Here is a 22,857-nt window from a genome sequence, read left to right as displayed (position 1 = left end):
GTCCTGTTGTGGCTCCACAGCTGAATCAGATCAGTAGGTAAAAATAAAATAATCCTCCTTTACAGTAAAATAAAGCTCTGCTGATCGTTCAACACAGTTTAACAGTAAATGGTCTTAAACTCTGGAGTTAATGTAGAACTGCTGATTCACCCTTTAACCCTGAAGATCAGCGCAGACTGCTGGTCACCATAGCAACACAGACAACAATCTCGCCTAGCTAGTAGCTACGAAACGGCAGAGAGAGAGATTTAAGATGAACATCGATATTCTGCTGATATTCACTGATTCTGCAGTGAGAAACTGACAAACACTAAAAAGTCACAAAGCTGAAGTCGCTTCTCATTCGCCAGCTTCTCGTTTGAATTGTCCCGTTCCACCTTAAATGGTGCAGCAGTTACATTCAGGCATCTCAGGCACCATTTAAGGTGGAACGGGAAAATTCGAACAAGAAGCTGGCGAATGAGAAGCGACTTCAGCCTCGAAAAAAAACTGAACTTTGAGAGACATTTTACAGAAACTGTTCTACTTTTGAGGAAAAGTTTCCTGCTGGAGATGTGAGAAAAGCAGCTATAGCTGATCTAAAGCTTAAAGCAGAGCAAAGTCAGTCTGTGTTTTCGTTTATATTATATTTTTAGTCTATATTAGTTCATCATTACATACTGAGACACATTTACAGCCAAGATGGTAAAATGGATATAAAGTGTTGTGGCTCCCAAAGTGGTTTGATTTTTATTGTAAGGACAAAACGGCTCTTCTTAACATTTTGGATAGTAAATAGCTTTATTTGTGTTGTACACTCTTAAGAAACAGGGTTCTTTAGTAAATAAAAAAGTTTTTATATGGAACTATGAACACTCAAAGAACCCTTTTCATGATAAAAGGGTTTTTACATCATGAAAGATTCTTAAGAATGTGCTGTAGATGGTTCTATACAGCGCCAAAAAGCGTTCTACTGTTACAAGATTGACATTGTAACAACAGAAGAACTCTTTTTGGTGCTATAAAGTGCCCTTTATGAAAGGGTCCTATTAGAACCATCTACAGCACATTCTCCATCAATTCCACCATGCAAAGAACCATTTAAGCATGCTAATGGCTCTTTAAATACTAAAATGGGGTCTTCTATTGTTATGATGTCCAGCTTGTAACAACAGAAGAACCCCTTTGGGTGCTATATAGAACCCTTTTCAAAAAGGTGCTATATAGAACCATCTACAGCACATTCTTCATCAATCTGAAGAACTCTTTCATGATGCAAAGAACCATTTAATCATGTAATGTAATGCAATGCTGTTCATGGTTCTATGCAGAACCATTTTCTTTACTAAAGAACCCTTCAAGAACAATCTTTTTTAATTGTGTAGTCATGGCGACCCCTGGTTCCTATCGCCACCACTGTAAAGACATCTGAACCACTCTGAATGACTCACTTCAACCACTGAATTGTGTCGAAATTTTAGAATTGTGGTGGACTTCCCCTTTAAAGCAGCCTCCAGCTGAAGCAGATGTAGCAGGAGTGATCATTTACAGTGAGGGAGCGGCTCCGTCAGCCCGGAGCACAAACACAAACACCACCAAACAGGATCCTCTCCACAGAGCCGGGACGGCAGGAACCGTCTCTGACAGCGAGGGAGTGCGAGAGGAATCCAGCCAATCAAACGCCAGATCGGTTATTTTATTAATCAATCATAATCAGTTCAGTCAGTTCATCAATCAATCAGCTCATTTCTCGGCGTGGGGCCCAAACAATAACACTGAAGTGGAGTTCTGTTAGTTTAGCACTACTGAACTGGGCTTTTGGTCTCCGGTGGTTCTCCTGGTAACTCACAAGATACACACTTACAAAAGGATGGTTCTTCAGGGGTTCTTTAGTAAAGACAATTTAGATCCATGAGTTCTATATAGAACCATTTGCGTGCTTAAATGGTTCTTTGCATGGTGAAATGGTTCTATAGCACCAAAATAGTTTTGCAGACAATGGTTCTTTATGGAATCATGAACACTCAAAGAACAGTTCTTTGCATGGTGAAATGGTTCTTCAGATTGATGGAGAATGCATTGTATGTGGTTCCATATAGCACCAAAAAGGTTCTGCACTCTTCAAAATGATGGTTTTTCAAGGGATCATTCAATTAAAGACAACGGTTCTTTATAGAATTATGAACACTCAAAGAACCCTTTGCAAGATCAAAGGGTTCTTTGCATTGCGAAAGGGTTCTTCGGATTGATGGAGAATGTGTTGTATATGGTTTTATATATCAAAGAAAAAGGTTCTGCACTCTTAAAAAAATGATGGTTCTTCAAGTGTTCTTTAGTCAAGACATTGATTCTATTTAGATCCGTGAGTTCTACACAGAACCGTTTGCATGGTGAAACTACACAGAATCATCTACATAGAATCATGAACACTTAAAGAACGGTTCTTTGCATGGTGAAATGGTTCTTCAAACTGATGGGGAATGTGTTGTATACGGTTCTGTGTAGCACCAAAAATGGTTCTGCAGTCTTATTCTACATAGAACTTTTGGACACCTTCTGTTGTCAACTATAAGACATTGTAACAATGGTAGAACCTTTTTGGTGCTACACAGAACCTTTTTTAAAAATATATACCACAATCTGAAGAACGATTTCACCATGCAATGTACCATTTAAGTGGAAAATGGTTCTATATAGAATATATAGGTGGGTATATAGGTTCTATATTGTTCTAAATAGAACCATTACGTTTACTAAAGAACCCTTGAACGTCTTTGAAAGCGTGTAGCCAAAATACAGGGTGAAACCAGTGAAACTGTTCTTCAGATTGATGGAGAACGTGTTGTATATGATTCTATATAGAACCTATTTTTCAATAAGGGTTCTGCTAATGTCACAATGTCTCGTAGCTAACAGCAGGAGGTGTCTGAAGGTTCTATATGGAACAAGAGTGCAGAACCATCTACAACACATCCCTTCTCCATCTGAAGAACAGTTTCACCATGCAAAGAAACACTTAAGCAGAAAATGGTTCTATATAGAACTTCTGGTTCTACATAGCACCATTCTCTTTACTAAAGAACCCTCGGAGAACCCTATTTTTTAAGTGTGTGGCCATAACACAGGGTGAGAACCCATAGAGTTCATTCACAAGAGACAAATGAATCATCTGACCACGTAAAGGACATCGACCGTCCAAGCAGCTGCACTGCTGTCTAATCACGAGCCCCAAGACTGTAAATCAGACTGAGGGCAATGTCAATGTCTCTCTATCTCCCCCTCTCTCTCTATCTCCCCCTCTCTCTCTCTCACTCTCTCTCTCTATGTCTCTCACTCATACCTTTTCAAAATCAGCCCTTCCTCGGAATGCGGACACCTGAGGAGCACGGAATCTCCGCGAGCCTTTCGCGGAGCCTCGGATTAAATGTTTAAACGTTTAGAAAATAAAAAATAAATATATGTACAATATCCCGCTCCCCGTCTCTGCTTTCTGCTGTTTGTGCAGGTTTAGCTTCCTGGTGTGCTGGCAGCGCTGACGTAGCAAGAGCAGGCCACGCCCCTACATTCCAGCCTCCATGGCAACCGCGACGATTTATTTTGTATTTTTTTTTACTAATATATTTATTAAAGCGAATAAAGTATTTTTAAAACATCACACGTGTGTTAAATCGCGTAAATCACATTTAAAAAAATAAATATACAAATAATTACCTTTTAAAAATAATAATAATTTCTCTCTGTTGTTGTACCGCGCAGGAAATGAATATGAAACTACAGCGCCAAAACCATTTGACAAAGTCCTAAAAACGTAGCTCTGTGTATCATCAGACCATCAAAATCGGCTCAAATAAATAGTAAAAAAAATATTAATCGAGTATGACAAGCGAGGGTGTTTCTCTACTAACCTTATCCAGAGGCATGGCATCGGTTCCTAATTTTAGGCTGGATTTTTGTTTATGATTACTCATTACAAATAGTCCACTACAGAACCAAAAAAGCGAAAAAAAAATCTCTTCTGAGTGAAATTATTAAATGAAAATGAAATTATTAACGCACTGCATTGAGTAACACGGATCATATACATGCATGACTATATATTCCGGTTCAATTTATTTTATTGTTACTATTTAATTTAATTCAATTTCACTCAATTTTGTTTTATTATATTATTCATTTTTATTTATTTTACTTCGTAATTTATGTGTATAAATATGCATATTTAACTCTCAAGAGATGTAATTGAAAGTTTAAATTTACCCCTGTGCACGATAGTTTTAAATAAAAGTTCATAAAATTTATTTAAATAAATACAATTAAAAACGTTTTTCGCTACAGAATGAAGTGCGCATGCGCAGACTCCAGTCTGATCTACTCACGCATGGACTGAACCGGCGCTGCGCTGCGCTGCAACATAAGACCGTTCCGGATTACTTACAGATCTGCCCAAAGTCGCCCTATAACACTTCTAACTCGGGCAAACGCGGCAGATTAACTGGGATTTATTGAGCTCCTGACGAAGCAACGGGGAAACTGCTGATGGAGGTCCGGCCGGAGGCTTTTTTATTTAATTACCACGCGGATAAATCATCTTCAGCCCCGCTTTCACCTCGCAGACTCTTTTAAAGGGACCGAGCTCGACTGAAAAGCCCACAAAAGAAAAGTTATTTACTGGATTGCTTATTCATAACTGTATTGGAGGTCCAGCAAGTGAATTAAGGCTTTTTCTAAATGTTTTTGTTTTCATTCTACTAGGTTTGGCATGGATTGATGGAGCCTCATTAATGAATTAATTCATTAATTAAGCAGATGGACTGGGAGGGATTGTTCATTGTTGTCTTTGACCTGCTGTGAGCAGAGGTCAAAGCCTCTACAGGACACTGGGACCTCAGTAACTGCCTGCTAATTTACATTTGCTGACATAAAACAATTAAAAAATGAGAAAATCTCTTTTCCAAAAAGCCAAGGTGTTCCCGTGGATAACCAACGTGACCCTGTATGGGTGCCTGTTCGCCGGGGGGGACCTGGTGCACCAATATCTGGCCCACCCGGACCACATCGACTGGAGACACACCAGGCACGTGGCCATCGTGGCCCTCAGCTTTCAAGGAAACTTCAACTACTTCTGGCTGAGGGCCCTGGAGCGGCGGTTCCCGGGCAGGTCGCTGGGCATGGTTCTCCGCAAGCTGGTTCTGGACCAGAGCTTCGCATCACCACTGGCAACAAGTGTCTTCTACACAGGTGGCCTGACCCTTGACCTTTGGCGCTGGTCCTTACCCTAACACTGACCTCTTGACCTAGCTCAGTGTCTCTTTTGCGCTACTTAAGGGTTCCCCCACCTCCAGTTCTAGGGCAAGTTTAAAAGTAGGCTAGTTTTATACACACTTTTAAAAAAGAGGTTCTGGAGGTCTGTATAGAACCTTTTCCTCCTTAAAGGTTCTGTGCATGGTGAAATGGTTCTTTAGATTGATGGAGAATGTTGCATATGGTTCTAGATGGACCCTTTTCGAAAAGGGTTCTATATACCACCTAATAAGTGTCCTGCTATTGTTATGTTGTCAAGCTTGTTACAATAGAATGCGCATTTAAAAAACTGGTTCTTTAAGGGTTCTTTAGTAAAGACAATGGTTTTGTATAGAACCATGAACAGTCAGAGAACCATTTTCATGACTGAAGGGATCTTTGCATAGTGAAGTGGTTCTTCAGACTGATGAAAAATGTGTTGCATATGGTTCTAGGTAAAACCTTTTGAAAAGGATTCTATATAGCACCTAAATTGGTTCTGCTATTGTTATGATGTCAAGCTTGTTACTATACAACACTCTTTAAAAAGATGGTACCTTAAGGGTTCTTTAGTAAAGCCAGTACTATATAAAGCAAGAAACACTCAAAGAACCATTTTCATGATTAAAGGGTTCTTTGCATGGTGAAATGGTTCTTCAGACTGATTCAGTCTCAATTGATTCAATTTGTGGTCTTAGTTTGGTTCTACATGGCACCAAAAAGGGTTCTACTGTTGTTACGATGTCAAGCTTGTCACAACAGAAGAACCAACCCTTTTTGGTGCTACATAGAACCATTTTCAAAAATCTGAAGAGCCACATAGATCTGAAGAACCATTTAAACATGAAATGGTTCTATACAGAACTCATGGTTCTAAATAGACACTTTGGCAAAAAAAACATACATTACTATGTTATAACTACACTCTAGAAAAGATGGTTCTACAGGGGTTCTTTAGTAAAGACAATGATTCTGTATAGAACCATGAACACAAAAATAAGCATTTGCATGTTTAAATGGTTCTTTATATGGTGAAATGGTTCTTCAGACTGATGGAGAATGTGTTGCATATGGTTCTAGATGGACCCTTTTTGAAAAGGGTTCTATATACCACCTAAACAGTGTCCTGCTATTGTTACGTTGTCAAGCTTGTAACAATAGAATGCTCTTTTAAAAAATTGGTTCTTTAAGGGTTCTTTAGTAAAGACATTTTCATGATTGAAGGGATCTTTGCGTGGTGAAATGGTTCTTCAGATTGATGGAGAATGTGTTGGTTCTATATAGCACCAAAAAGGGTTCTGCTATTGTTGCAATGTCAAGCTTGTCACAACAGAAGAACCATTTGGTGCTATATAGAACCTTTTTTTTTTTTTAAATGAATAACTACAGAAATCTGAAGAACCATTTCATGCTTAAAACGTTCTTTGCATAGTGAAATGGTTCTTTAGATTGATGGAGAATGTGTTGCATATGGTTCTAGATGGACCCTTTTTGAAAAGGCTTCAATATAGAACCAAACAGGTTCTTCTATTGTTACAAGCTTGACATCATAACAATAACAGAACCCCCTCTAGTGCTATGTAGTACATATACAGCTGTTTTTATATTAAGCTTGTTTCATTTAATAGCCTATCGAGTTGATCATAACTTGATGTAGTAGTTCTATTCATTTATTAACAATGCTTGTTAATGCTGAGTAAGCACTGTAGGGAAGTTACATCATTACTTAATCTGTATTTTCACAGCAGCACCTTCCTACACCATCAATTTATCCGTTCCACCTTAAATGGTGCAGCCTCAGGCAACAGAATGTAACTGATGCACCATTTAAGGTGGAACGGGAAAATGTCCATTTTCCGTTCATCGAGGTACAAACAGTGTAAATGTTCCCTCAAAGGTTCAACAGTGGTTTTAAGGTCTGATTGTGAACCTTAAATAAGTTTTTCCAGGTGAAAAGTTTGTATTTGTTCCTTTTCATAACCAAATGTTTTAAAACAGAACAGTAAAATAAAAGCCTGGAGACGAGACGGGGTGTGTGGAGTCAGTACAGCTTAGAACATATCATTTCAGTGGATTATGGTTCAGTTATGTTCCCTGACTAAAGGTACTGAGATGGAGCCTTGAGGGTTCCACCCCAGTGACAAGAGGGGGAACTGACCCAGTGACAGTTTAGGACCTTTATTATGTAAATGTACCCTGAAAGGAACAACAGTGGTTTTAAGGTCTGATTGTGAACCTTAAATAAGTTTTTCCCAGAGGAAACATACATATTTGTACTTTTTCATATCCTTATATTTTAAAGGATAGTGAAATTGGAGTCATACATACATACAGGGTGATTCAAAAAGATTCATCTGATTCCAGAATGATTCATTTCACTTGTAAATCATTACAGATCAATGCAGTGAACTGTAAATGGTTTAATTGAGCATAAAGTTTATTAAACTTTAAAGTTTAATAACATTAAAAGGCCTGACAAAAGGCAGCATCGTGGCCAGTTCTGAGGAGGTTGGACGTCTCGGTGTTTTTTGGCGCAAAATAAAAATGAAAATGCTTATTGAGCTGGTTTTTTGGTCAAATTGGAGCTATGAAGAACATAAAGTGTCATTTCTTGACCACTCAGATTAGCGTGTCCTTTGGCCGGCGATCTCGTGGAGTGAGTCAGGCTTGTTTTGAGTCAACATGTTGTCTGTTTTGTTCTAAGTTCAGGGAAACGTGCTGAAACGACTGGCCGTGGTCACTGACTGTACAATGCAGAAGCAGCAGACTGAGGTCAGGCTGAGAAACGCTGCAGGGTTCCTTTAAGGAGAGCTGGTGAAACCGGTTGTTGTGGTCCAACCGATCCTGCCCTCCCGTCATTGGCTGACGAGCAGGTCCTCCTGGAGCTGAATCAGGTGTTAGAGCAGGTTACAGACTCACACATTAGGGTGGCTAAGGTGAAGGTCTGTGATGAGACGCTGGTGTTTATAGTGCCGCTATTCATTATAAAACTGTAGGAGATTCACAGGAGACGTTCGGTTTTCCTCGATATGAGTTCTTAATGTACATTAATGTAGTATGACTTTATTGATTCTATTGATTATTTAGTGATTCTTGATCTATTCACTATGAAATGCTCAATCAATGTAAAGCTCTTATATTTAAATGGCCCAGAACCTACATTTTACTGCATTTTGTTTCTCAAGAACATCTTTGTGATATCAAATTAATTTCTACATGACCAATTTCCACCCACTGGACACTCTATGGTTCTATATAGAACCATGAACACTCAAAGAACACTTTGCATCATGAAAGCATTCTTCAGACAGAAGAAGAATGTGCTGTAGGTGGTTCTATATGGAACCTTTTAAAAAATGGTTCTGTATAGCACTAAAAAGGGTTCTCGATAGCAGAACCCTTTTAGGTTCTATGTAGAACCATCTACAGCACATTCTCCATCAGTCTTAAGAACCATTTCATGATGCAAAGAACCCTTTAATCATACAAAAAGGTTCTTTGAGTGTTCATGGTTCTATATAGAACCATTTTCTTTACTAAGGAGACCTTGAAGAACCACATTTATAAGAGTGTATCACTTAGAATGTTGTTACTCTTTAAAAAAGGTGGTTCTTTTGAAAAGACTGTGGTTCTATATAGAACCATGGAGCCTCAAAGAACCATTTGTGTGCTTAATGGTTCTTCAGATTGATGGAGAATGTGATGTACATGGTTCTTCTGTTGCTACACACTTTACATTGTTAACGATAGCAGAACGCTTTCTGGTGCTGTATTAAGCCTCCATCAATCTGAAGAACCATGTCACCATGCAAAGAACAGTTCAAAGCATCCAAATGGTTTTTGAATGTTCATGGTTCTATAAAGAACCATTGTCATTAATAAAGAACCCTTGAAGAACCAACTTTAAGACTGATATATGTAAACATGGTCTGTTCTGATTGGCTGCCTCATTCAAAAAGCAGCACGGGATGAAACACTCCTTATAACTTCAGTGTGAGTGGGCGGGGCTAAACTGCTGTAGGCTGAATAGAAAACTTGTGTAATTTTTCATTTTGTGACATCACAAAAACAATGTATTACAAACAGTCTAGTTTCCATATATGGGCTGTATAGATTGGAGAGTAAACAGTACTGTGGAAACACTTCATTAAAGTGAGAAAACTCGGTTTTCCATGATTCAGCCCTTTAATGTACATTAATCCAATATGATTTTATAAGTACTTATTGATCTGTTCACCATTAAAAAATACTCAAACAATGTAAAGAACAGCTGTTGTTTTCAAATGGAGTGAAATAATGCAGAAAACGAGGTCCTGATATGACAGCGATGATATGGATACGAGACTTTTTCACTCTCTGTTTCTCTAAAGCCTCTTTAAATGACTGCTGTCTTGTTGTATGTATATGTATATATACAGTCATATGCAGATGTTGACCCACCTGGTCTAATATTGACGTTGTTGATATTCTAAGTAAAAAATTATGAGCACATCCTCTACAGAGGACACATTTCCACACATTTTAATGCACAGTTAATCACTATTTGCTGAATTAAACATACCTGGGGGGCAGGAGAACTTTTGCACAGGCCACATTTTATGTTTTTATAATCCACATTACGTTAAATTCAGTAAATAAACAGTAACTGTGCATTAAAACATGCAGAAGTGTGTCTCTGTAGAGGACGTATTAACTTGTCATTTGACTGGGGTGCCAAAACTTTTGCACATGATTATATTTGTATGAATATCATGATGATGATGCAAATATGAAACATCAGTTTTATTAATCTACCTGTTTTGATAATCTTACATTAATATGGAAATAACTGATACACACATTACAGACTAGTGAAACTTCAAAGGGGAATTCCACCAACTTTTTCAGAATTTCTAAATAATTCAGTGGTTGAGATGTAAAAAGAGTCATTCGGAGTGGTTTGGTGTGAAGTGGTTGATTGTAGAGACTCAGATCTCTTTACAGTGGTGGTGATAGGAACCAGGGGTTTGCATCTTAACCATTTAATTATACAAAGATTTTGAAAAGTTTGGTGGAATTCCCCTTTAAGATGTTCTTTTTTCCACAGGAGTGAGTTTCTTGGAGGGAAAGGAGGACATCTTCGAAGACTGGAGGGCGAAGTTCTTTAACACCTATAAGGTAGGATGTATAGACGAATGTACCAGGTGAAGAAGTCGTTTGGTGGCTGTACAGCGATTAACCTACTTTACGTTAGCGCGGCGGCGCGGCTCACTGCCAGCGTAATTCAGTTAACTCAGAGGAGAACAGCTCCGACCCTGCTGGATGACCGTCCTGCTCTAAACCTAGAGCACCGTTTCATACTTTCAGTAGCCTTTTTAAATTGTGGTGCTGCTGCTTTGGTAGTTTTTTTTTCTGTTCATATCTCAAAATAAACAGAATGAAAGGATGTGTAGCTGTCAAGAAGAACCTCACTGCGAAAAGGAGACGGACACATCAAACAAAGAAGCTGAACAATGGACTGACCACCCCAGAGTCCAGACCTCAACACCACTGAATGTGTTTGATTACTTCAGAAAATGATCAACCAGCTTCTAAGACTGAGCTTTGGAGGTGTGTCTGCAGATTCTTTGAGGAACTGAAAGTGAGTCTCCTGGAAAGAGTGGAAGCTGGAATGAAGGAAAAGAGTGACTCCCTGACCACTCAGACAGCTGAGGTTAGATTTAGCTGTTGAGGCGATTTTTTCTGATGCTGAAAAATGAATAACTTCTACCAAAAGCCACGCTATGTAAGATTTGGGGATTTGGAGCCCTCTCTGGCGGAAATATGTAACTGCACACAACGTGTGGAAGAACAGTGTTAGTTGTGCTTTGGATCCCCACAAGCAGATGAATCTGACTTTTGCGTTTGCTTTGAAGGAGAATTCAAAGAGAACCAAGTCTAAACTTGGTGAAGGAGCGTCTCTGAGGATGGGAGTGAATTATCTACTATGGTCATCACATCTTCATCAGAATGATGTTGATTTTGAGATCATTTGAGGCCTAAACATCGAGCCGGACCTTCTTTTTGAGTCTGTGTGATGTTAATACGTAAAGATGTACGACATGGTGTAAAAAAAACCCTTTTACATGATTATTTCAGGCTTTACAGGGCGACTAACAGCAGCGCACGCTCACCATATTTTAGCCTGTTTATATTCACCTCCTCAGTAACAACACTTCTTGCAGTTTTAACACAAAAAATATTACACAGTGCTGCTAAATATATATATATATGTGTGTGTGTACATACATATACATATATGTTGTAATTGTAAATTCCGTTGGCTGTGTTTACATGCAAAGATTTTCTACAATCTGATTGAACACATTCCGATTACAGATTAAGACTGAGGTGTTTATTCTCACTCCACCCAACAATCTGATGAAAATCTCTGTTTACATTCTCACTACAAGTAATCAGATCCAAAGTGACGCTCGTGTGCAGAGAACCACTTAGTGTAGACGTTACCATGACAACCAGCATCACGTGAGTCCAGTCAGAGTGAGATGAGCAGCAGTGAGCAGCGCTTGTGTTTTTAACTGCTTTAAAATGATGTCAGACTCAGGAAAACGTCCTTCACATGTCCTTATTAAAGAAGGCCGAGAGGAAGACGTCGTGCTCTGAGACACATAAGCTGGACGTCCGTCCCACCGCCGTCTTTTAAAGATCAGAGCATAAACTTCGTCTCCTCTGCAGACCAGTTTTTGCTCCGATAGGGAATGTAATCAGATACAGGCGTTTACACGGATATTATTCTTCTATTTAACGGATTATTTACAGGATTACCCACCTCAATCAGTCGGATAGAAACTGTATTCCGAATGGCCTCAATCAGACTAGACTATTCTGATTGAGGTGTTTAGATGGACATATTCAGATTAAGCCGTTAGTCGGATTATTAGGCTGCATGTAAACGTGGCTATTGTGATTTTGTCCTGTCCAGAATACATGGTTTGATCGTGTGTTTCTGAATTTCAGACCGGCCTCATGTACTGGCCCTTCATGCAGGTACGTCATTCCATTACTCACTCTGTAGATACATACACAGAGTCAGCCGCTGGTTAACGGTGAACCCTCATGCTCTTCTGTTTTGTCAACACTGTAAACGTGCGCCATTCATGCTTTTTCATTCATCATGTTAGATATTTTTAGGTCTAGGCGCACACGCTCCTAACACGCCACCGTCTCCGTCCTTTCTGCGCTCTCTCCTCAGTTTCTGAACTTCGTGCTGATGCCGCTGTACCTGCGCACGGCGTTTATGGGCTGTTCCGCGTTCCTCTGGGCCACGTTCCTCTGCTTCTCGAGGCAGAACGGCGACGGCACGGCGGCCGTGGCTCTGGCCTGGATTATGGCCCCCAAAAAGAGGCTCCTGAGCCGCAAGACCAACGAGGAGAAATAACAGCACACACCGCCAGCAGTGCCCGTGCCTTCACTGCAGCGGCTCTCGGGCCAAACCTCAGTGACCCCTCCAGCCAGTCCAGTCCAGTCCAGTCTATTAGTCCTCTTCCACTTCCTGAAACACCTGAGCCAGGTGAGCAGCTCCCTGCAGGCCTCCATTACCTGGAACTCGTGGAACACAACACATGTCCCTTTAAAAAATCTCCACTAGAGAACCTGAGAGTGACCGACACCTTAAAGGGCCCATATCCTACATTCTACATTCTTCCTACATTTTATTTTTTTTCACCCTGATGTTTGTGATTTTATGTACAGTCATAATTCATGACCATGACCATTGTCCAGCCTCTCTTTATACATTGTGATTTAACGGACTGTTTTGGTTACTGTGCCTTTATGATATATGTAAATGAGCTTGGTTATAATTGGCTGAGGCTCATTCAAATAAAACACTCCTTATAGCTTCAGTGCAAAGAATAGCATCTTGTCAAGTGAAACGATCTTAAATCTACTCAGTATATTTAATATTTTCCATTTTGAGATGGTTCTGCACTGATTATGAGATTATCCAGCTTATTTCTAGACATTATTTACTTGTTTTAGGTTAAGTAAGTAAAAAGTAAAAGTAGTAAAATTATCACTAAACTGGCAGATAAGTTTGCTGGTTTCAAGCTCATTTCAAAATTATCTGACAACATAATGAGATAAATGTACTATAAAAAGTAATAATAAAAATAAAATAATAATAAAAACAAGTAGAAAAATATCTAAAAATAACTAATAATTAAATTAAGCTTACAACAATCTCAACAGGAGAAATATTAGATTTATTGACTATATTTAAGATCATTTTAATTGACAAGATCCCATTTTTTGCAGTGTTGAGTGTGAATGGGTGGAGCTGAACTGCTGCAGGCTGAATAGGCAGATCTATGTAAATGCATTGGTTTTTGTGACATCATAAAAACAATGACTGTAAAACCAGCTGCTTTTTCAGTTTAGTTTCCATATATGGGCTGTATGGGCTGGGGAGTGTCTTAAAACTTTACTGTGTGTACTACATCAGACCCTTTAGCTCCAGAAATCTGGTTTTCCATGATATGTGCCCTTTAAAACACACTTATTTAAAGCTATAGTTTGGCCGAAAATCAAAGTGGCTCTGGTTAAGTATACACTCTGCTAGGGGTGGGCAATAAGACAATCGTTATTGTGATAAATTATGTCATAATACGCTTTTCTGAGCATATCCTGGATACCGTCAGTACTTAAAAAGAACTAAATAGCTATAAATCATTGTAAAGTGAGCATAAATGGGCCAGTTTAAGTGGATTTAGTGCAGTTTAGTTTGTAAAACACTGAATAAATATAACTGTAGTTGTGGGTTTATTATTAAGTTTTATATATCATATATATTATATATCAGACAGGTTTGGTGTCTGAGGTTTGCTTCTTTACCTTTAGCACTGGAGCTACGAGGCTGATGTGGTAATACTCGAAGTCTGTACTTCACTAATTGGCAGGGTGCGAACTGCACGCCTAAATTACACACTTGCCTCAAACTTTGTTTAGTTGTTAAAGGTGAATTACACCAATTTGTACCACAATTAAATGGTTAAGATCTAAACAGAATCGTACACAGTGGTTTGGTGTGAAACGCTCTGTTCTAGAGAAACTGACCGGGTCAGAACTGTTCACAGTGGAGGTGATAGGAACCAGACGTCCACCTCTAAAAGCTCCCTCACAGAAAGTTACTACATGAAATGGTTCTGAATTCACTGCCTGATGACTGAGACACTGTTTTATGATAGTTTTGAGAAGATTTTGGCCTTAAACTCCATTCATGGTGGAGGGAAACATAATATGCAGGGCGCTGTGAGGCAAAATAGTCCCCAAAGAAAAATTATTATTTCAGATTTTCCACTATTTTCCATCATCAACATTCCATATAAACTCAGAAGACTCGTGTAGGTTCACTGGTGGTTCTGGATAGTAAATAAAATGTCTATATTTGTGTTGTAGTCATGGCGACCCCTGGTTCCTATCACCACCACTGTAAAGACATCTGAACCATTTCACACCAAACCACTCTGAATCACTCTGTTTACACCTCAAACACTGAATTATGCAGAATATTTTGAATGTTGGTGGAATTCCCCTTTAATGCATGCACTTACAAGGCCACATTGGCACTGTATTATTATCTCAACCACTGAATTATTCAGGATTTTATTTAGGATTTCTTTAAAAGGTCTATGTATGTATATATAAACATGGGCTTAGGTACAAAATACAGTGTCAGGAACCACAAAGTCCAGTGGGATTATTTATCAGGTGGGCTGTGTTTAGGGTAAGGGGGGAATTATGAAAATGAGATTTTTCGTCTAACCATCGCTTTAATGTAAACCATCCGCATCTACCAAGACTTTTATTCTGCCTTTTATTTTTCTGTGAAATTATTATTATTTTATTTTAACCTGTTTGTGTTTTTGTGTCAACCGTCCTGTAAAGACCTTGGCAAAGCAGTTCATAATATTGCTGCTGTCGGAACAAAACCTCGTATCTCCAAAACGGGAACTTTACAGGAGAAGGGAAAAACTGACTTTACTTTTAATGTAAGTCAATGGAACCAGACGGTTTTCCAAGTCATTCTGGGTCGTTTCTTTTGGTCCATTCATCGTGAAATTAGCACACAATGTAAAGGACAACAGGTATTTTCACATTATGTAAAAAACTCAAATACAAAAAAAATGAGATTCAAGGTTTTGTTCCGACAGCAGCGATATTATTATTATTATCATTATTATTATTAGTGAATATATGGACTGGCTGAGGGTCTCTGAGGACCTGACTGAGAACAGCTGCTTTACTGAACGACTCTCTGTCCTGCAGCGGTCAGCGCTGTTTGGATGCTTCGCACAAACTCATCTGTGTTCCTTGTTTTGTTAGCTGTATTGTTATATGATGAGTCTATTATGGTGTATTTATTTATTTATTCTAAATGAGATTTCAGGGATGAAAAGCCATTCCTCCACTGGAAATACCTTTATTACATTAGACTGCCATTAAACCTCAATACCTTATACACGTGTGTGTAAATATACATACATATACACATATATATATATATATATATATATATATATATATATATATATATATATATGTATATATATGTAAAGTCAATCAATTATATAGCACACTACTATATTTCATGCAAAGCTGTATCTAAATCTCTCTACACTCTTAAAAAAGATGGTTTTTCAATGGTTCTTTAGCAAAGAAAATGGTTCTATATAGAATCATGAACACTCAAAGAACCCTTTGCATAATTAAGAGTTCTTTGTATCATAAAGGCGTTCTTCAGATTGATGGAGAATGTGCTGTAGATGGTTCTATATAGCACCAAAAAGGGTTCTGCTATTGTTGCTATGTGAAGCTTACAACAATAGAAAAATCCTTTTTGGTGCTATATAGAACCACCTGCAGCACATTCTTCATCTGAAGAACCATTTCACCATGCAGTTGGTTCTTTGAGTGTCCATGGTTCTATATAGAACTATCATCGGCTAAAGAACCCTTGAAGAACCATCCGTTTTTTTGAGAGTGGACTCAGTTTTCCTCTGAAGTGTTGATGTTGTGAGAAGCCGGAATGGAATTTATTTACACTTAATACAGCACAGCATGTTCCTGCTTTAAAGGGGAGCTCCACCAATTTTTCAGAATTTCTGTATAATTAAATGTTTAAGATGTAAACAGAGTCATTCCAGTTGGTGTGAAACGCTCTGTTCTAGAGAAACTTACAGAGTCAGAACTGTTCACAGTGGTGGTGATAGGAACCAGACGTCCACCTCTAAAAGCTCCCTCACAGAAAGTTATCGGACAGTAAATAAAATGTCTATATTTGTGTTGTAGTCATGGCGACCCCTGGTTCCTATCACCACCACTGTAAAGACATCTGAACCATTTCACACCAAACCACTCTGAATCACACTGTTTACATCTCACATGCTGAATTATTCAGAAATTTAGAAATATTGGAGGAATTCCCCTTTAAGCTTGTAAACACTGCTCAGATCCTGTGTGATTAAGCCAAAGGAAACAGCTGAGACAGTTCCCTCAGATACAGCAAGGGAGAAACCTTGAGGTGAACCTTTTTACTCCTCTAATTAGGTTAATTACAGGTGAAAGAAAACTGCCTTTCATTCGGGTCACATAGTTAACTGTGTTTGTTTTGGTCATAATGAGATGAAGTGAATAAAACTGTATATGAATTGTGTTTGGAGATTTGTTTGTATGATTGCTGTGGTGTTGAAATACTGCCTCTGCATTTTATATGAGTGGAGAATGGACTGTTTAATCCTGCTGTGTGAATAAAGAGATTTATATATCATTAAAACTGCCTGAGTAATGTCTCATGTCCATTTTAACAACTGAATTTAGTGTGATGACATGTTGAAATGCCACACAACTTATTCTGATTGGTCTAAAGTCATGAAACTCTGTGTGGTTACATCTTGCATGTGCATCATTTTCATATTAATACATCGATTTAATATTTTTTGTTAACAATCAGTAGTCCAACGTGACCAAAAGACTGAATTTAATAATGAACAATGACAAAAATGTGATAAAAAGTCTTTTTTTAGCTATTTAGTGTGAAAAAAATTAAGATTCATGATTAGACAAGATATTTATGAACCAAAGGAAACTTAGCATATCATATATGCACATTAATAAACAAACATACTGCATATTTCATATGCTAGAAGGGCCAGTAGGTGGAGTAATTTACCTGTGCATGGTTACCGTTCATCAGGTGAACCCAAACAAACAAGAGCTGAAACTGCAGTGAAACTACTTAGTACATCAGTATCTATGAACACAGGAACTGAAGTTTGGATCCAGACAATTACTTGTTCTAGAGAAACGTACCAAGTCAGAACTGTTCACAGTGGTGGTGATAGGAACCAGACGTCCACCTCTAAAAGCTCCCTCACAGAAAGTTACTACATGAAATGGTTCTGAATTCACTGCCTGATGACTGAGACACTGTTTTATGACAGTTCTGATAAAATTTCTTTAATCCATTCATGGTGGAGGGATACATGCAGGGCGCTGTGAGGCAAAATAGTCCCCAAAGAAAACCTTTACACTATTTTCCATCATCAACATTCCATATAAACTCAGAAGACTCGTGTAGGTTCACTGGTGGTTCTGGATAGTAAATAAAATGTCTATATCTGGGTTCTAGATATGACGCCCCCTGGTTCCTATCACCACCACTGTAAAGAAATTAAAGTCGGCATGTTTCTGTTGAATGGAGCATTTTACACCGAACCTCTCTGACTTTGTTTACATCTTAACCGTTTAATTATGCAGAAATTTTGAAATATTGGTGGATTTTCCCTTTAAGTGTGTAAAAGGGAGCTATACAGCTATTACCCACAGGTCTCAGAACGGCAATTTATCTGCTCTGATAGGTCAACTGAACCCAGGTGAGATGCATCTGAGCTGGAAAATCACATTTGCTAGTTTCTGGACTCCAGGGAAACTCCACCTATTTTTCAAAATTTCTGCATAATTCAGTGTGTGAGATGTAAACAGAGTGATTCAGAGTGGTTTGGTTAGTCTCCTTTACAGTGGTGGTGATAGGAACCAGGGGTCCAAAACCACCAGTGCACCTACAAGTCTTCTGAGTTTATATGGAATGTTGATGATGGGAAATAGTGGAAAATCTGAAATAATAAGTTTTCTTTGGGGACTATTTTGTCTCGCAACACCCTGCATATGATGTATCCCTCCACCATGAACTGATTTTAAGGCCAAAATCTCTCAACATTTCAGTCATCAGGCAGTGAATTCATAACCATATTATGCAATAATTTTCTGTGAGGGAGCTTTCAGAGGAGGACGTCTGGTTCCTATCACCACCAGTGTGAACAATTCTGACTCCAAACCACTCTGAATAACTCTGTTTACACCTTAACCATCTAATGACAGAGAGATTTTGAAAAATGGATGGAGTTCCCCTTTCGTATCTCACTTCCTGCCCACCGTTGCCACTCCCTCCTGCTCACCTGAGCCTTACCTGCCCACATAAACACATTCACAGGGTGTTAGCTGGAGGCTAATGCCAGCTTGAAGACCCCAAAAAACTGCTAAAAAGCTACTTGTGCAGCATGGAGGAGGTGATTGGAGGTCTTGGCCGGTGCTCCTGGGCCTTCTGGCTGGCCGTGGTGTTTGACACTCTGGGCTTGGTGGTGCTGCTGCTGGGCGTCTTCGCTGACCTGTTCTTCTACGACTTTCTCATCTACGCAGGAGCTATCGTGATCTTCCTCAGCCTCATCTGGTGGGTCTTCTGGTACACGGGCAACATCGAGGTGCCTCCCGAGCAGCTGGAGGACGACGTGGGCCTGCTGAAGAAGGACAAGGGCCTGGGCGGAGTGCTGAGGAGGGTCTCCAGTCGGCTGTCCAGCGGGATCAGAGCCTCTCTGAGGAGAAACACCCCCAACGGCGCCAGAGCGGCCAAACGAGGCCCGGTCACTTTGGCGATGAACCCAGAAGACCTGAACACTGTCTGTGACTCTGTGGCTGCTGTGGAAAGTTCACACACTTCAGCTATATGATCCACATTCATCCTTTCACTGGTGCTGCTGGCATGAAAGAGGATGGATGCCTTGTTTTTAGTTTATGGCTTGAAAATATGCTCAATATCAGCATAGTAATAGCATTAATAGTGTTTCTTGACTCATTATGAGGTGCACTTTGTGACATGTTCACGTAGCTGAAGCTAACTTCTCATTCGAATTTTCCGTTCCACCTTAAATGGTACAGCAGTTGCGTTCTGGCGCCTGAGGCTGCACCGTTTAAGGTGGAACGGAAAATTCGAATAAGAAGCTAGCTTCAGTAACGCTTGCTTGTATCTACACTCTTTAAAAAAGATAGTTCTTTAAGGGCTCTTTATTAAAGGGAATTGTTCTATTTAGAACCGTGGTTCTATTTAGAGCCTGTGGCGCCAGAATGCAGCTGCTGCACCATTTAAGGTGGAACGGAAAATTCGAATAAAGGAGCTAGATTCAGCAACGCTTGCTCGTATCTACATTCTTTAAAAAAGATGGTTCTAAAACGGGAATGGTTCTATTTAGAACAATGAGTTCTAAATATTACCATCTCAAGCTTACGTGGATGTTCAGATTGATGGTGAATGTGTTCTATATGATTCTCTTCAGAACCTTTTTGGGAACAAAAAGTTCTATATAGCACCAGAAATGGGTCTTCTGTTGTTTACAGTGTCAAGCTTGAGACACCAGAAGAACTTTTTTGGGTGCCTTTTCCAAAAAAGGACTATATTGAACCATATGCAACACGTTCTCTATCAAGCTGAACGACCATGGTTCTATATAGAACTTATGGCTCCAAATAGAGCCACTCCCTTTGCTAAAGAACCCTTAAAGAACCATCTTTTTTAAGAGTGTAGGCCTGAAATTTCAGTGTATACTGATGAGCTGTGCTTTGTTGGCCTTTTGCCTCAAAAACAATGAGAATTTCATATGTCGAGGTTGAGGAAGTTGAGAAATGAGAACATGATTAGTTGCACTACTTATCGTTCTGTTAACCATTAACTCCATTATACCAAAGCCTTGCCCTGTGAAAACACCCACACCTACCTGATGGAAAAATGAGGTCTAACAGCTTTTATTAGTGTTATTGCTCTGGAGTTCATATAGTACAAAATAGTAATTAATCCAAGACTGAATTAGACAGAACTTTATTTTATATTCAAGAAAATGTGCAACAACACATATTTAGCTTTGAGATTTACTGGATAAAGTAAAAAAAGCTTGTGTAGATCAATGTTTTACAGTGTAAATGTTCAGGAATTTTTTTTTGTAGTTTATGCTCATTTGTTTACATTCTGTTGACAATGTTGATCTGATTATTATCTGTTTTAATTAATTTAGTATTACTCAGGGTTGAGAAGATTAGTTTTCAAAATATGTTCATACACAGGTTATTGATGACCTGATCAATAATATAATAGTATAGTATATAAGTAGTTCATCCTGATTTGTGTCCATCTATATTTTAATTGTAGTAAATGACATTTAAATGATTTTTTTTTTTACATTTTCCTAAATGTAAATGTATGTTTATTTGCTGTTTTTTTTCTGCGTTGTGACTTTAACAGTCATTTTTTAATATATATATGTATGTTTTTTCCACGTGTTTGTATTCAGTTACTCATAAACAAGGCACATAATGGTCAAAATTGTCAACACTGACTATGGAGGCCTTATAGAATAATGAATAAACAGAAGTGTATTTTTCTAAATGCAATGTTTCAGACTGATTTGTAGGCTTGTTTGCAGTGTCGAAACGTCTTTTCTGTGTAAAATGATGTGAACAACCTTTGGACAGTAAGAAGTATTATATAGGGACTTCCTCTTATCTCTTGTTTGCTCATATAAATTTAGGCTGCTGATGTGCGGAGAGGGTGCTACAACGCCGGCTGTTTCGGAGAGCTTTTTTTTCTTCCTCCCTGTTTGTTTTTTAACCAGAGTTTAGGCTACTGTTGGGCTGTGTGCTAAGATTTGTCAGTAATCTGTAATTCAGGGTCTTCACAGCTACAAGTACACACAAATAAATTAAAAATTAAGATGAACTGAAAAGGTGGAGTGGGTGTAATAATAATGATAATAATAATGATAATAATAAATGTTAACATTGCTCACTTTCATGACATAATTGATTTAGAGAGGTTTGGTGTGAAATGGTTCAGATGTCTTTACAGTGGTGGTGATAGGAACCAGGGGTCGCCATGCCTACAACACAAATATAGACATTTTATTTACTATCCAGAACCACCAGTAAACCTACATGAGTCTTCTGAGTTTATATGGAATGTTGATGATGGGAAAATAGTGGAAAATCTGAAATAATAAGTTTTCTTTGGGGACTATTTTGCCTCACAGCGCCCTGCATATTATGTATCTCTCCACCATGAATGGAGTTTAAGGCCAAAATCATCTCAAAAATGTCATGAAACAGCGTCTCAGTCACCAGGCAGTGATTCATAATGTTGTTATGTACTTTATTGGTTCTACCAGGAAAATGTGTCATTTTGCTGCTCAAGCTGGGAGCAGCACCGCCTGAGGCAGTGGGGGGTTAAGTGCCTTGCATAATCAGGTATACCTAGTCATTCATGTAATGCATTTCATACCATTTCATGTAATGACTTTCTGTGAGGGAGCTTTTAGAGGTGGATGTCTGGTTCTTATCGCCACCACTGGGAACGATTCTGACCCAGTAAGTTTCTCCAGAGCAGAGTGTCTCACACCACTCTAAACAAACTTTGTTTACATCTGGACCATTTAATTATGCAGAAATATAGCCTATAGGCCTCTGGGTGATTCCATGAATGGGGTGCTGCTTGTGTTTCACTGACATTACATTTGCTAATATGTATGTAAAATAAAGAGGCAAGACATTTTCAACACAAACAAAGTGTCCTACACAATAACCTTTGTGAAGATAAACCCTTCAGCACTTAGACAACAGTCCCAGGCCTCTAAAGCTACACTTTACCTTAAAGTATGATCATTAAAATACTTCAAAAATTTGCATTGATGTGTCGTGGTTCCCTCCTGAATCCCGTAATGTGCTTTAATAATTTGGGTGTATTGTAGATAGATTGATCCCGAAGGAAATTTAGCATTAAGAAATTGTGTTAAGCCCTTGTGGATGACTGTATGACTTTATGTATTTATTTAATTATTATTTGTCACTTATGTTATATGTAGGTGTGTATGTATGTGTGTATATATATATATATATATATATATATATATATATATACAAGAGAGGGGAGGGGGGGTTTATTAGTCTGAATGTGTCTTTCTAACATTTGTCAGTGTTTTATTAACAAACTCAGAAATAAACTCTTCAAAAAATACTTCAAAAATCGTATTATTATCTTACTCTCATGTGGATCTGTTGAAAATCGTATGCTTGAAACATCCTTTATTGTGAGTTATCCATTATAAGCTGTAAAACAAATGTATATTTCAGTCCCCTAACATTCACTCAACCATTCCGGCCTGGCATGAACATGAATTTGCGCAGTCTGCACAGTCTGTATGTTCTGAACGTTACTGGAAGAAAAAAGTACATTTTTCTGATTCT

At 38.6% G+C, this 22,857-nt stretch overlaps 2 protein-coding genes across 2 annotated transcripts; both read left to right on the top strand.

The window, feature by feature from the left end:
- The first annotated feature begins 4,477 nt into the window (after positions 1-4,477).
- Positions 4,478-13,317, top strand: mpv17l (MPV17 mitochondrial membrane protein like). The gene is made up of 4 exons (XM_036589872.1): positions 4,478-5,217; positions 10,346-10,416; positions 12,256-12,285; positions 12,491-13,317. Exons 1-4 carry the CDS (start codon positions 4,914-4,916, stop codon positions 12,674-12,676), a joined length of 591 nt encoding a protein of 196 aa, XP_036445765.1. The 5' UTR covers positions 4,478-4,913; the 3' UTR covers positions 12,677-13,317.
- A 5,440-nt stretch (positions 13,318-18,757) lies between these two features.
- Positions 18,758-19,781, top strand: si:dkeyp-72e1.6 (transmembrane protein 238-like). Its single transcript, XM_036589715.1, has one exon. The coding sequence runs from the start codon at positions 18,855-18,857 to the stop codon at positions 19,299-19,301; it is 447 nt and encodes a 148-aa protein (XP_036445608.1). The 5' UTR covers positions 18,758-18,854; the 3' UTR covers positions 19,302-19,781.
- The last annotated feature ends 3,076 nt before the right edge of the window (positions 19,782-22,857 follow it).

The sequence above is a fragment of the Colossoma macropomum genome, unplaced genomic scaffold (assembly GCF_904425465.1).
Source record: "Colossoma macropomum unplaced genomic scaffold, Colossoma_macropomum, whole genome shotgun sequence".
NCBI classification, from domain to species: Eukaryota; Metazoa; Chordata; class Actinopteri; order Characiformes; family Serrasalmidae; genus Colossoma; species Colossoma macropomum.
The sequence above is the reverse complement of the archived record's forward strand: the minus strand, read 5'-3'. Positions and strand labels throughout refer to the sequence as shown.